The 14669-nt window shown below is 37.1% G+C and overlaps 1 protein-coding gene across 1 annotated transcript in view; it reads right to left on the bottom strand.

Moving 5' to 3' along the window:
• Positions 1–226: 226 nt before the first annotated feature.
• Positions 227–14669, bottom strand: part of LOC106871273 (gelsolin-like protein 2) — a 78271-nt gene continuing 63828 nt past the window's right edge. The window contains exons 8-14 of the mRNA XM_014917636.3: positions 14152–14260; positions 11626–11736; positions 9274–9357; positions 7363–7445; positions 5069–5135; positions 2093–2188; positions 227–785 (exon numbers count right to left, since the gene is read on the bottom strand). Of these exons, the coding sequence (XP_014773122.1) occupies positions 690–785; positions 2093–2188; positions 5069–5135; positions 7363–7445; positions 9274–9357; positions 11626–11736; positions 14152–14260 (646 nt within the window). The 3' untranslated portion in view covers positions 227–689. The remainder of the gene's footprint in view (positions 786–2092; positions 2189–5068; positions 5136–7362; positions 7446–9273; positions 9358–11625; positions 11737–14151; positions 14261–14669) is intronic.

Here is a 14669-nt window from a genome sequence, read left to right as displayed (position 1 = left end):
TAGGGGAAACCAGCATATACTGTCGGGCCCCACTGCTGATATGCGGGGTTGCCTTCTATGCCTTGACCCAAGCATAGGACGGGGTTCACCTCTGAGCTGGGAAATGAATGAAATGCTTAGTGTGTGTTTTGTTGTGGCTACCCCCACCTAAGGGAAATAGGCTTTGGTAAATAAATATAAAAATGATTAAAAAATACTTTTAAAAAATTTTAAAAAATCTCCAAAGTATTTCAAATGTCACTTTATTTCATTATTAAAAGAAACATTTAATTGTCATTTTACAGTGTAATGGAAATATATTAACATTATTGGTATTACAAAGAGCTGAGAAAAGGTTTTAGTTATGCTTATAAAGTAGTAGTAAAAAAAAAAAAAAATTAACAAACACTAACTTGTATTCAGTTGTCTATTATATTTAAGGCAAGGTGTATGTCGTTGAAAGTGTAATATCTGTATTGTATAACACAGAATGCATTTTAATAAATTGCTTGAAGTTGATTATTTATATTTGAAAAGGTGGTAGGAATACTGAAGTGCTGGTTTAGATGTAGTTTGTTTATTGCTTATATATTTTGGTTAGTAAGTAATTAAGGTAACATGATTAGCTACTAGAAGTAAATATTGTAATTCAAGATTGAACGTTATACAAAAGAAAAAGATTAAGAGTGAAAGACGGGATACAGTGGTGCTTAAGCACAAAGTGCAATCTCAAGAGCGGAACACTTAAGTCCTTCCTTGGTTACTGTTATTGGACATTGAGGATTACCAGCATCATTCAAGAATGTCTGAAAATAAAGAGTAGAAAATTGAATTGGAAAAAGATTTGAAAGAGAAATGGAAAAGATTAGAAAGAGAATCATCAGCGTCAGTTTTATGTCTAATTTCCCATTCCTACATGCTTAATTTTTCTCTGCTTCCATTGCTAACATTACTCAGAGCAGCTCTGAATGTGGTATGCAAGGCTCTCACAAGCCATACAAACTTTGAAAAATAGTAGCATGTCAAGTACCTTTAAAGCAATGGGTATTAGGCATAGGTCTTTGTTCAAACTTCTCCTGTAATTGTTTCATTAAGAAAGGGGCTTCAGTGTTTCAACAGTCAAGCACAAACCCTAAATTTTCATCTACACTAGTTCTGCAATGTATCTTCTCATTTCAGAGAAAGAAAAGCAGCAAAACGAAGGAAATATCTTCATTTATATAGAAGATCAAAAATAAAATCACAGATGCAAAAAAGAAATGAACATGCAATACAGCGAGAAAAGTATTAAAAATAACTGTTAACAGATATGAATTTGAGTAACTGTTATTATAATTTACTTTGAAGTATCAATGAATTAAGTTTAGCTTTAATCTCCCTATTCTCATAAACACCAAGTAGCTATTTGATTTGCTCTGGGAGGTTATATCTTGGAAATCCACTGGCCCATTGGTTTCCCTTCATGGCAGAATTAATAGTCAAGACTATTTAAGTATTTTATCTGATCAAATTCATCCTATGGTAGTAGAACTGTTTCTGAAAGAAAACAATCTTTCAGGATGATAATACACCAATTCACACGGCTAAAATTGTTACTGAATGGCACGAGGAACATGCTAGTGAAGTTGAACATCTTATCTGGGCACCACAGTCCCCAGATCTCAATATTATTGAGCATCTATGGTACATTTTAGAAAAAACAAGGAGTTGATCTCCTTCACCATCATCACTACAAGAACTGGAGACTGTTTTAACTGAAGAATGGAGAAAAATACCTTTGGAAACAATTCAAACTTTGTATGAGTTCATACCTCATAGAATTATGTGGTGGGGTCTTTCCACATCTTCTTGATAATATCGATTCATGTAAATGAATGTCGGTCATATAAATGGCACCATTCATTTGCAATCTTCCATGAAAATAAGCTGAGTCATGAGGGAATATTATCTTGCTTATTAAAAAAAAAAGTGAGGATTGCTGACAGGAAAGTCATCAGGCTTCAATGAATTCCATCTATTTCCATGCAAGCATGGGAAAATAGATGATAAAACGATGATAATCATGATCAATTTTGAAAATTCTGGCAAATATGAAATAAATGCATATACTTACATGAGCATAGGGGATGCCATTCTTTTTCTCTGAAGATGAAGCAGTTTCACCAATCCAGACAATAGCACCTTTACCATTATAAACAAGGAACACATCCTACAGAAAGGGATAAATATTTAATGAATTTAGTATAAATAAATTGAATTTTTATAGCATTACAGTTTAATTGAAATGGGGAGTCCAGTCACTTAAACACCTGGTTGCTGGGTGCTTCTCTATTATTATTTTTTTAAACTTGCTGAGTCAGAAAGGGCAGTACCCATAAGCTTTGCAAGCCCTTAACAATTAGTGAACTTGATGCTGTTAATGTTGTTTAAACTGTTGCAGGTTAACACCAGCAAAAAGTACATGAGCAGGACATTATCCAAAGGGATAATTTCCTGGGGAGAAAGGACTGAATATAGTGGTTAGTGCAAGGCCCTAGAGGCAACAAGGGTGACAAGAGGTCAAGTGATGAGTTGGTTGGGATTCCTGCAAGGAGGAGGTATGAGATCAGCCAACTCTGAGGAACAGAATACTATTGTAACAACAGAAAAGACTGAGAGAGGAGGCAAGTACACTTATGGGCCAGAGGTTGGAGCATATCTGATAGTGATTGAATATCAATCTGTTGAGTGGCCCTCCTCTGAATGTGGTCCACGATGTTGGCATGTGCAGTAACAGCACCATCCTTGACATGGGAGCAGTACTCCATTGTGGGCCTGACAGCAGAGAGACAGAGTTGCACCAGCATGCAGCTAGTACTCATTTACAACTGAGTAGAAATGAAGTAAAGTGAAATAATGTGCTTTATATTCAAGGACACATGCCATCCAATCCACTAATTGAACTCATGATCTCATGATCATAAACTGAATACCTTAACCATGGCTAGTTTATATATTGTTATTATTATTAGTAATATTGAAACAAGACACACAAGAAAATTTAATGTCCTATATTACTGGATGGATATATAGCATCTAACTCAAATAATACTACTAATCATATTTCTACAAGTTATTTGAAGTGGTTATTGTATTGTTGACTACTTGACATACATATACAATGTAGCAAAAAGTGGTCGAGTATTGTAATTGTATTCAGTTTACTAGACACACACACACACACACACACACACACACAAATATATATATTTAAATGAAATAACTTTTATTGGAATATGACATGTATATATAATGATACATTTATAATACAAAACAACATTAAAGATATAAATCTGAAACTATGAGAAAAATATGGAAAAAGAGGAACAAGAAAAAAAAGAAAACAAGTGAAATAACAGAAAAGCCAAAAATAAAACGTGAAAGATAAACTAGTCACACAGCACAAAGTTCAATGGAACCCACTGGAACAAGCTAGTGTGCTCATGGCATTACCACAGGTAATGGTGAAGCTAAGCCGTTGGAACAGCCAAGCATCCTCATGGGCATCACTGACATCACAGTAAGGCACGCCATCAACAATGATAAGAACTTCGCCGTTAGCAGCCCAACCCCATCCAGATATCTCAAATGCCAAGGCTGGAAGAAATAATTCACTGACAGAGCTCTATACTTAAGGATTTCGTTCTGTTCAGTTACAGAAGGAGTGACCCACCCATTTACTGCAGTATCTGGGATATGGGAGGGAGCAAAGGAATCACAGACAGCGACATCCCAGATGAAGCACCTACCTCCTTACCCAGGGTCAAAGGGTAAGACCATATGGTCTTTTACCATCACTTCTGGATAATCCCATTGGCTCCAGAACCGAAGGGATATTAACCCAAGCCAGGGCTTACTTAATGGTTGTTTAGCTTGGTGTGATGGGTGAAACAACCAGCATTAAGGTGACAAGACCGACTGTGAAGGTCTGTGGAGTCAAGGGGCCTACCACAGTGATATCTCAGTTCCTTATAGAATAGCCTGGGCAAAGTTCAGAGAGCTCCTACCTCTGCTGGTGACAAAGGCCTCTTGCTCAGAGTAAAAGGTAGACTGTATGATGCATGTGTATGTGGGAACTATTCTCAACACTTTAATTACAGCCAGTCTTTTGTGCCTTACTTGCTGAGAAATTTCTACCAATTTCACAAAATTCTATTATCGACACTCTTTTCCCTTCCTCGGTAGATATGGTCACCATATTCATTGCTTGCAACTTTGCTTCAGGTTTGTGAGCAGACATTAACTAACATACACCCACACGTGAATGCATGTCCCCCTCTATGCACAAACACTCATTACCTTTGATCAGTGAAACCCTACAAAGTGACTGGTTTAGGTATGGCTGATTTCCTCTTCAAATACTCTGAAGTTGACCTTTATTCTCATGGAACCCGTCAATCAATTCTTCATCCCTCCTCAGTGCATCCATCCAGGTCAGGTAGCTTACCTAGACACCAGCTGTCTCAATTGAACAATGAGGTATGAAATTTAGTCACATTGGTCTTTTGCTAAGTGAAATATCTGGGCATACCACAACTATAGATAACAGTAACTGGATAACTGAACTGGTTGATCCTAGTTATTGACAGTTAGTTGTCTATTCATCCACTTAGCATCCACTGATATTTGCCATTGACTCAATAAATTCATCTGCTGAAATAGTTCACATCCACCATGCTGCATCCCATGATTTTGATGTACCCTGTTCCAGGTGGTTACATGCTATTTGACCTATTGTTGGGACCTAACAGGTGCTACTACTCCAGGCTAGAGTAGATCTGGGAAGAATAGTAGCTAAGAGGTGGTTCCACACTTCCCAAAACCCTCGGACTCCCAGATCAGGGTCCCATTAATAGATGCAGAACATAAATCTCCTCCAAATTTTAGTAAGTTGTGATAATACACCTTATTTCCTAAAGCTTAGTCCGGGGATATAGCTAGCAATAGCCAGCCAATGTATCATTGAATATAGCATGCACAATAAATTTATGGCAAAACAATAAAGAAAATATTTAAAAAAATGAAAGACAAAACAAAAGCGATATCTTACATCGGTGGCCAAGTCAGATTTAGAGAATTCACCAACTTTCACTTGCTCGAATTTCTTTTCGGTATATCTAAACAGTAAAAATTGTGAAAGTTTAGTTATCACATCTCTATTGATCAGACAGACTCATGAATTTTTTATATTTAAAACAAGGAAGGTGAAAAATAAGAAAATAAGGAACTTGTGATATACAGTGTGCTGGTAAATTATACAACTTGTCAGAAAAGTGTAAAAGGAGAGACAGGAAGCAGTAGTAAGACAAGCAAAGAAAGAAAGCAGTGATTGTCAAAAGTGTATGTATTGTACATCATCATCATCATCATCATCATCATCATTTAACGTTCGCTTTCCATGCTAGCATGGGTTGGACGATTTGACTGAGGACTGGTGATTAAATGCAATAAAACCAAAAGCAATAAAAATACTGCCACACCTTGTGCCTACCTAACAATAGAAAAACCTACAGGCTTGGTTACAAAGTTCTTCATGCATTAATAAATTGTAAACAATAACATAACCCCAAAATCTAACAAATAAAAAATGTCTGCAAAATTCCTTCCCATAACATTTCCCCATTCAAACCCAAAACATCCACAGATGACTAACTCAACAGAGACTATGTAAAGACACAGCAATCTGATGATGCACTGCAGTCCAAAGATGGCTTAGCTGACTGAAACTTCGAAGTTCCTGTCAACAACATTCTTGTATAAGAATAATATATATGTATATGGAGATAGTGTTTATTGCCATTCAATATGGATGTTCTCTAAGAGATGATGATACTGCTTTTTTAACCCTAGGACATCTCCAGCTGGTTTATTTGCACTTGATATTTATTGCAAGTGGGAGAATATATATTGCCGGTGCCCCTGTACTGGCTTGTGTGGGTGGCATGTAAAAGACACCATTTCGAGCGTGGCCGTTGCCAGTATCGCCTGACTGGCCTTTGTGCAGGTGACACGTAAAAGCACCTACTACACTCTCTGAGTGGTTGGCGTTAGGAAGGGCATCCAACTGTAGAAACTCTGCCAAATTTAGATTGGAGCCTGGTGTTGCTATCCGGTTTCACCAGTCCTCAGTCAAATCGTCCAACACATGCTAGCATGAAAAGCGGACGTTAAACGATGATGATATATGTGTGTCTTTGTGTGTGTGTATATCATCATCATCATCATCATCATCATCGTTTAACGTCCGCCTTCCATGCTAGCATGGGTTGGACGATTTGACTGAGGACTGGTGAAACCGGATGGCAACACCAGGCTCCAATCTAATTTGGCAGAGTTTCTACAGCTGGATGCCCTTCCTAACGCCAACCACTCAGAGAGTGTAGTGGGTGCTTTGACGTGTCACCCGCACGAAAACGGCCACGCTCGAAATGGTGTCTTTTATGTGCCACCCGCACAAGAGCCAGTCCAGGGGCACTGGCAACGATCTCGCTCGAAAACCCTATATACATATATATATATATATATATATATATATATAAACAAATAGTAAATGAGTATATGCACATATACGTACAGGTATGTGCATACCGACATCCACCTGTATGTATAGGTGCATATCTGGGTACAGGACATTGCAAACAAACGTAGACGAGAACACACGAGCCACATAGAGAACATTCTACTTCATCAGCTACCCATGTTTTAACACCGGCGTTTCGACGAGCTTGGGCAGGACGCATCGTTAAAATGGCTCGTCCCATGGATCGCAGATTAAATTTGTATACGCAAATTAAATCTAGCCATGGAGGAATGTAGTGACGGACAAAAAACAAACAGAAAAGGCTTTACGGCCAGACGAGAAAAATTATGTGTGTATTAACGCGATGAGGCACGAACCCGAGAGAGACAAAGTGGTGTGTGCGTTGCTTGGCGAAAGCCAAGGAAGGAAAGGATTATTGACCGGAAGCATGTGACCATGCCGGTAGAGAGAGTGGTAGAGGGAGAAACAAAGGGAGGAAGTAGAAGAATAGGTGAGCAACAGGGGAAAGGAGAAAGAGAGGAAATACGAGGGGGAAAAAAAGGTACGTAGTAGTAACAGAGGAAGAACGAGAGGGGTAAAGCGAGATACGTAGTAGTAAAGAGGAATATATATATATATATATATGTATATACAGGGTGTCCATTAAGACTGGGTACATGGAGTAAATAAAATCATAACATAAACATTTAACTAGAAGAAATAATAATTTTTTAAAGTATGTGTTAATCCCCATGTACCCAGACTTTGTGGACACCCTGTATATATAGTGTAGATATGATTATATGACATAATGATAAAAATACCTGTAAAGTGTCTTCTCAATTTCTTCAAGAGGAGCATCAACATCAGTGGGTTCCTCATCAGTAAGAGAATCGTAGAAATCATGCTAGAAAAGGAATCATATAATTATTGGTCACCAAATTTCTTAAAACACAAGGAATCTTACATACACACACATCTTTTATTTTTTACTCATTTCTTTTCTACTCTGGGCACAAGTCCCAAAATTTTGCGGGAGGGGGCCAGTCGATTAAATCAATGCAGTATGTAGCTGGTGCTTAATTTATTGACCCTGAAAGGATAAAAGGCAAAGTCAACCTCGGCGGAGTTTGAACTTAGAGTGTAAAGATGAAATACCGCTAAGCATTTCGCCCGGTGTGATAACATTTCTTATTTCTTTATTGCCCACAAGGGGCTAAACATATAGGGGACAAACAAGGACAGACAAAGGGATTAAGTCGATTACATTGACCCCAGTGTGTAACTGGTACTTAATTTATCGATCCCGAAAAGATGAAAGGCCAAGTCGACCTTGGCAGAATTTGAACTCAGAACGTAACGGCAGATGAAATACTGCTAAGCATTTCACCTGGCATGCTAACGTTTCTGCCAGCTCGCCGTCTTCTTTCAGTTTCTTTCTACCAAATCCACTCACAAGACTTTGGTCATCCTGAGGTGAAAGTAAAAGACACTTGCCCAAGGTACCACACAGTGGGACTGAACCTGAAACTATGTGATTGAGAAGCAAGCTTCTTACCACACAGACATGCCTGTGTACACATCATCATCATTTAATAACTGATTTGCATGCTGGTATGGTTTAGACAGTTTGACAGGATCCAATGAGCCTCAAAACTGTTTCAAGCTGCAATGTCACCTTAGACATGGTTTCTGCTCTTGGATGCTCTTCCTAATGCCATATATAGAGTATTATTATAAACATGTGAGTGGTTAAGAAGCATGCCTTGCAGTTACATGTTTCTGGTTTCAATCCCACACCTCAGGCTGTGTCTGCTATTCATCATCATTTAACATCTGCCTTCTATGCTAACATGGGTTGAATGGTTTGATAGGTGCTGTCAAGCCAGAGGACGGCATCAAGCTCTACTGTTTGCTTTGACAAGATGCCCTTCCTAAAACCAACAACTTTACAAAGTGTACTGGGTGCCTTTTACATTGTGCCAGCACTCGTGTCATACATTCCAGGAACCAGATATTTAACCCTGATCATCATTTGACACAGAATTACAGTTATGTCATTGACAATGTGCAGTAGGGGAAAACATGCTCACCAAAAGGTGACCACATCTGCTCATGAGGTAGAAATCTCTGATAATGCCACAGCCTCAATAATTTCTTACATAAAAGCAGAGCTAACATTCCCCGTGTTCCTGAAGCAGTCACCTGTCTGTCTAATTACTAACCAGGTTTGGCATTGTTTAACTTTGGTTACCAGATGAGAACAGATATGTGGAGATGCAATGGCCCAGTGGTTAGGACAGCAGACTCGCGGTCATAGGATCGCGGTTTCGATTCCCAGATCAGGCATTATGAGTGTTTATTGAGCAAAAATACCTAAAAGCTCCACGAGGCTTCAGCAGTGGATGGTGGTGAACCCTGCTGTACTCTTTCACCACAACTTTCTCTCACTCTTTCTTTCTGTTTCTGTTGTACCTGTATTTCAAAGAGGCCAGCCTTGTCACACTGTGTCACGCTGAATATCCCCAAGAACTACGTTAAGGGTACACGTGTCTGTGGAGTGCTCAGCCACTTGCATGTTAATTTCACGAGCAGGCTGTTCCGTTGATCGGATCAACTGGAACCCTCGACGTCGTAAGCAATGGAGTGCCAACAACAACAACGATATGACTATTTGTTTATGGTCAAATAATCTTGAAATAATCTTCAAAAGTATCATCAGTGTACAAACTTACAGAGGATCTGGTGTCGTCTTGTTCCAAGGTTTCAACTTCAACACTGCCTCTTTCAGATTTCAACTCTTGTAAAAATTGCACAGCCTAAATAAAATAAAACAAAAATGAAATAAAATAAAACCATAAATTACCCTTCTTTTCTTATATGGAAAAATAAATTGTTAAATAACATTTTTTTCAGGTAAAATCTTTTCAGATCCTTTCAATGTGTTTTACAGATGCACAAATTTGTGTAATTTCATAGAAAATTTATGGATGAAATTACATAAATGATGATGATGATGATGATCATCATCATCGTTTAACGTCCGCTTTCCATGCTAGCATGGGTTGGACGATTTGACTGAGGACTGGTGCAACCGGATGGCTACACCAGGCTCCAATCTAATTTGGCAGAGTTTCTACAGCTGGATGCCCTTCCTAACGCCAACCACTCAGAGAGTGTAGTAAATGATGAGAATAAATATTCAAAACCAGGTTTTTTTTTTCACACTAATCATTTTTAATATAATGGTGATGGATTAACAGAACTGGTAGAATGAGAGATAAAATGGCTTGTGGTGTTTAGACAAGGTGCTTCAAATTGGGACTGAACCTAAAACTACATGGTTGGGGAAGAGAATTTCTTAATCACAGCTATACCTATGCCTGTACAAAGGGGAGTAGTAATGAGAGTGAATCCCTATGAATAAATACAATATTGTACAAGAGTGGGTGTATTTCGAAAACAGAAATATATCACTGAGGTAAAATACTCTGGAGTCAACCAATTGATTAATTCTAGCATGTAGGAAAAATTTGGTAAAACTATTTTTGGTTCCCATCATGAGGTGAGAGGTTCTCAAAATTCAAGAGTCCTGAGCTTTATCTATTTATTTTTATAGAAAGGAAATCCAGCAAACAATGACGGCCCTTCTTTAGCTTTCTGAGTCCTAAACTAGTTGAACTCAATCCTCATTGGTTCTACTCAAAGAGAACTATGTAGAGTAGCATTTCTCACAAGTAAAATCAGGCTCCACACCTGGTCACCCACCTGGTCACCCACCTGGGGTCTGAGTTTGTGAGGACTGAAAAGAGGGTGGACAAAATACCACCCTTAAGATAGTGTTTAACTTTTAAAACTCATCTAACACCTTACCATAGGAAAAAGAATTATAAGGACATAAATAATGTTTTGTTTTCTCATTTATAGGGAACAAGGAGAAAAATAGCAAAATGGGCACATTTTTCTAGGGGTCAATCTGAAAGTAACTTACTTAAAGAAAACTGTAAATTGTGTCATTCTTATATTTGAAATTTAGTAGTTGATGAATAAAACTGAATTTTTAAATTTCACAAGGGAAGTAATTTTAGGCATGTTCCGTTTAATCTAATCAGCAGAAGTGTAGCTTTGGAACTTGCCAAACTGTGAGAGATTGTAAATCATTAAGTAAAGATACAGGGCAGTAACAATCCAACAAAAGAGTGTCTACACAATTAGCTTATTAACTAGTAATAACAGTCAAAGCTCCTACAAATTAACCATATAATCTTAAAAAAAATACGAATAGACATTTCTGAGACTCATTTAAGGATAGACAACGATAAATTGTAAACACATGTTTTTGGAGGCCCAAGGTAAGTATTTTTACATTTATTTATGTTATTTGAGCTTTTGTAAGCTTCTAATATTTCTGAATCAGCACCATTTCATTCTTGGTTTCCAGATGTTTCATATTTTGGGAAGTTTCTTTTCTCAGTAGCTGCATATAGGACTCTCAGTGAGAACTTCTAGGTTTTCAACACAACTCTACCAACTTAATTAGTGGAACTAAGTTGCTGCTACATATAAATTTTACTTATTTATTCCCAAGGTGCTACACAGTTCCACTTTGCAGCACCTTGAGCAAAACGTCTTCTACTATTGCACGTGACTGACCAATGTTTAAGGAGTGGATTTGCTCAACAAAAACTGAAAGAAGTTTGTCATACATGTGAGTGTGGGAGCAGGGAGTGTCCCCTAGACTTGACATCATGCGATGGTTGTAAACGAGCATTGTTCATTTACAATCTACCATGAAAACCATGTCTAGTTATGACAAAACATTTATTTGATTGGTAACAGGTAAGTTGTGACTATAGGAAATATTTAACTGTAGAAAACTTGCTTTCTGCTTCAATGAATTTCATCTGATCCATGCAAGCATAGAAAAATGGATGTTAAAAATAATGAAGAAGACAAATATATCAATTGAAGAAGAGGATGTAAACATTAACAGAAGTTTTGTTTTCTAGACAGCCAATAAAATATTTCTTGGCGTTTACAAATATAACCACATGAGAACTACTGATGAATGATGAAAGGAATATTACCTTGAAGCGTTCATCTTTGTTACTTTCAGGTGTATTCATCTGATAGATCACATCACCCTTATCAAGTATAAACACATCACAATTGTTCAAACAGCTTTTGTGTTTTGGAACCTATAAGAAATTTAAAACAGAATTTATATATACATATAAACATATTCTTACAAATAGTGCAGGCGTGGCTATGTGATTATGAAGCTTGCTTCCCAATTACATAGTTTCAGGTTTGATTCCATTATATGACACCTTGGGGCTAATGCAATTTTACACCGTTCATTGAAAAATGCCTTTTTTAAAATATATTTGTTGCGATTCTTACATTTCAGATGTCAGAGATTACGAACATGCAAAAAAAAAAAGAAGAAAAGAAAACAATTTTTTTAATTCCCTGCCTCCCATTTAAAATTTTGAACTTTTACCGAAATTTTTTTTTTAAAACCACCTTTGCCAAATTTAAAATGCTGACCTCAATCTCCCCTACTCCCAAATTTTAAATTGTTCAAATTTCACCCTGCCTCTTTGGTGGACCTAAAAAAACAATTTTTTTTTTGCATATTTGTAATCTCTGACATCTGAAACGTAGGAATCTGAAAAAATATTTTCAAACAAATGCGTTTTTCAAGAAGAGGTGTGAAACTGCCTTTACCCGGCACCTTGGGCAAGTGACTTCTACTATTGCCCTGGACTAGCTAGAGCTTTGTGATGAACTTTGTTGATGGAAACTGAAAGAAGCCCATTGTGTGTGTGTGTCTCCTTGGTTTGATGATATTGGATATATATAAGCAAGTATCAGTATCAAACAAGCAGTGTTATTTGTTTCCAAATTTTCCATGAAAATATGTGAGGCCATAGGAAATACTACCTTCTTGTTTGGAAACAAGTGAGGATTCATGACAGGAAAGGCATCCAGGTGTAAAAAAATCTGCTCCAATAATATTCCCTTCAACCCATGAAAAACGCCTGTTTATTATATAAGCTCACCAAATAAGAGAGCTTCTACAATAATTGCTCGACTTGCTAAATATAACAGCAAAATTTCACTTAAATCACATTCTGTCCTCTTAGAAAAGGAATACACATTGGATAATGTAGTCATACATATGTATGACTACAATGACAAGATAGTTTTGGCTGGAAAGAATTTCATGACAGGTCTGTTACAACAACATACTCACAAAAAATATAAACTAATAGAAAGTTAACTGTCCTATTATATTTTACACATACAGCTAAAGCATAAAATTCTGTAACTTTGCTTGTATACCTAAACAAGGCAGCAATATTCTGTAGCCAAACTAGTTACAGATATCACATTACTGAATACTGTATTCTAGGTTAACTCCCCTTTCTAAGGTTTCTCATTGCAAGGTCTTATGCTCATGTGAAAACTGATGAAATGCATTATCAAAGTATCATTCTTTTATATACAATAACAAGCAAAATAAACTGACTGGAACCCTGCTGTTTCTATGCTGATTACCTCTGGCCACAAACAAGTTTCATATTGAGCAATTTGAGACAGCTCTTGGCACAGAGTTATACCTTGCCTTTACCAAACTTTTGAAACTGACCAGAGAGTGATATCTTTCCTCAATACAGTTACCTTTGGCATTAGCAAAAGTTTTGAAGGTTTTCTCTGTAGGTGCAGACATGGCTGTATGGTTAAGAAGCTTGTTTTGTAGCCACATAGTTTCAGTTTCACTGTACAACACTATAAGTGTCTCCTACTATATCCCCTGGGCAAGCAATGCCTCATGAGTGATTTTGGAAGATGGAAACCATGTGTGGGAGCCTGTTGTATAATATGTGTATGATTTAGTATTTGCCCTCCTCTGCTGCTTTGAACTGGTGTTGCCGTGTTTTCATCCTCATAACTTAGCAGTTTGGTAATTAGAATAAATACAAGAATTGTAAAGAAATAAAATAATTAGTACTGGGGTTGATTTGTTTGCCTAAACCCTTCAGGGTAGTGTCCAAGCATGGCCAAAGCCCACTGAAAAAGGGCTAGCAACAGGAAAGGACATCTGGCGATAGAAAATCTGCCTCAACAAATTCCACCTAACCCATGTGAGCATGGAAAAGTGGATATTAAAATGATGATGATGAAATTTGGGTGGATAGACTGATATAAATAAATACTTGGGTCAATTAGTTCAACTAAAATCCTTCAAGGTGGTATGCCAGCCTGACCACTGTCCAATGACTGAAACAAGTTACCCATTACCTCCCATAATTCTATTAACTGGAACTTTTTTTATGAAACTTTGATTTCTAGCATAAAACAGCCTTAGAAACACGCTGGAATGATCAAAATAACATTTCAGATAGAAATAAGCGAGATATTGGGTGAAAAATTAGCAAACCTCATTTGAATATCAGAGAAATATACCTAGTAGATACAGCAAAAAGGTTAGATATGTGTAAATATTGACAGATAATTACAAAATTTGTAATTTTTAAGTGATCTCATGTGAGATCACTGGTAGGTAATAGGTTAAAGTTAAAGAAAATATAAAAATATCTACTTACTTCAATCATTTCAATGTTCTTTCTTGAACCAACAAAACGTAGAAGTCTGGCTCGGTAATTTTCAGGTTCAACATGTCTGAAACCAGTTTCTGCACCTCCTTCTAATATTCTGTAAGATGATCATGAAAATTATATTTGATATTTTACAATAGATTAAAATTCATTGGTTAGGTATTGTTACTTGAGGAATCAAACTTCTTTAATACTATTACTACTATGCCACAACAACAAAGGTTTCAAATTTTGACACAAGGCCTGCAATTTCGGGGAGGAGATAAGTTGATTACATTCACCCCAGCATTCAACTGGTAATTATTTTATTGGCCCTGAAAGGATGAAAGGCAAAGTTAGCCTCAGCAGAATTTGAACTCAGATTGTTAGCATGCTACCTTAATAATAATAATCCTTTCTTCTATATGCACAAGGCCAGAAATTTTGGGTAAAGAAGCTAGTTGATTACATTGATTCCAGGACTCAACTGGTACTTATTTTATCAACCCTGAAAGGATAAAAGGCAA

Source organism: Octopus bimaculoides, chromosome 5, assembly GCF_046866305.1.
Source record: "Octopus bimaculoides isolate indiv1 chromosome 5, ASM4686630v1, whole genome shotgun sequence".
In the NCBI taxonomy this organism is placed as follows: domain Eukaryota; kingdom Metazoa; phylum Mollusca; class Cephalopoda; order Octopoda; family Octopodidae; genus Octopus; species Octopus bimaculoides.
This window is presented reverse-complemented; position numbering and strand designations above follow the sequence as displayed.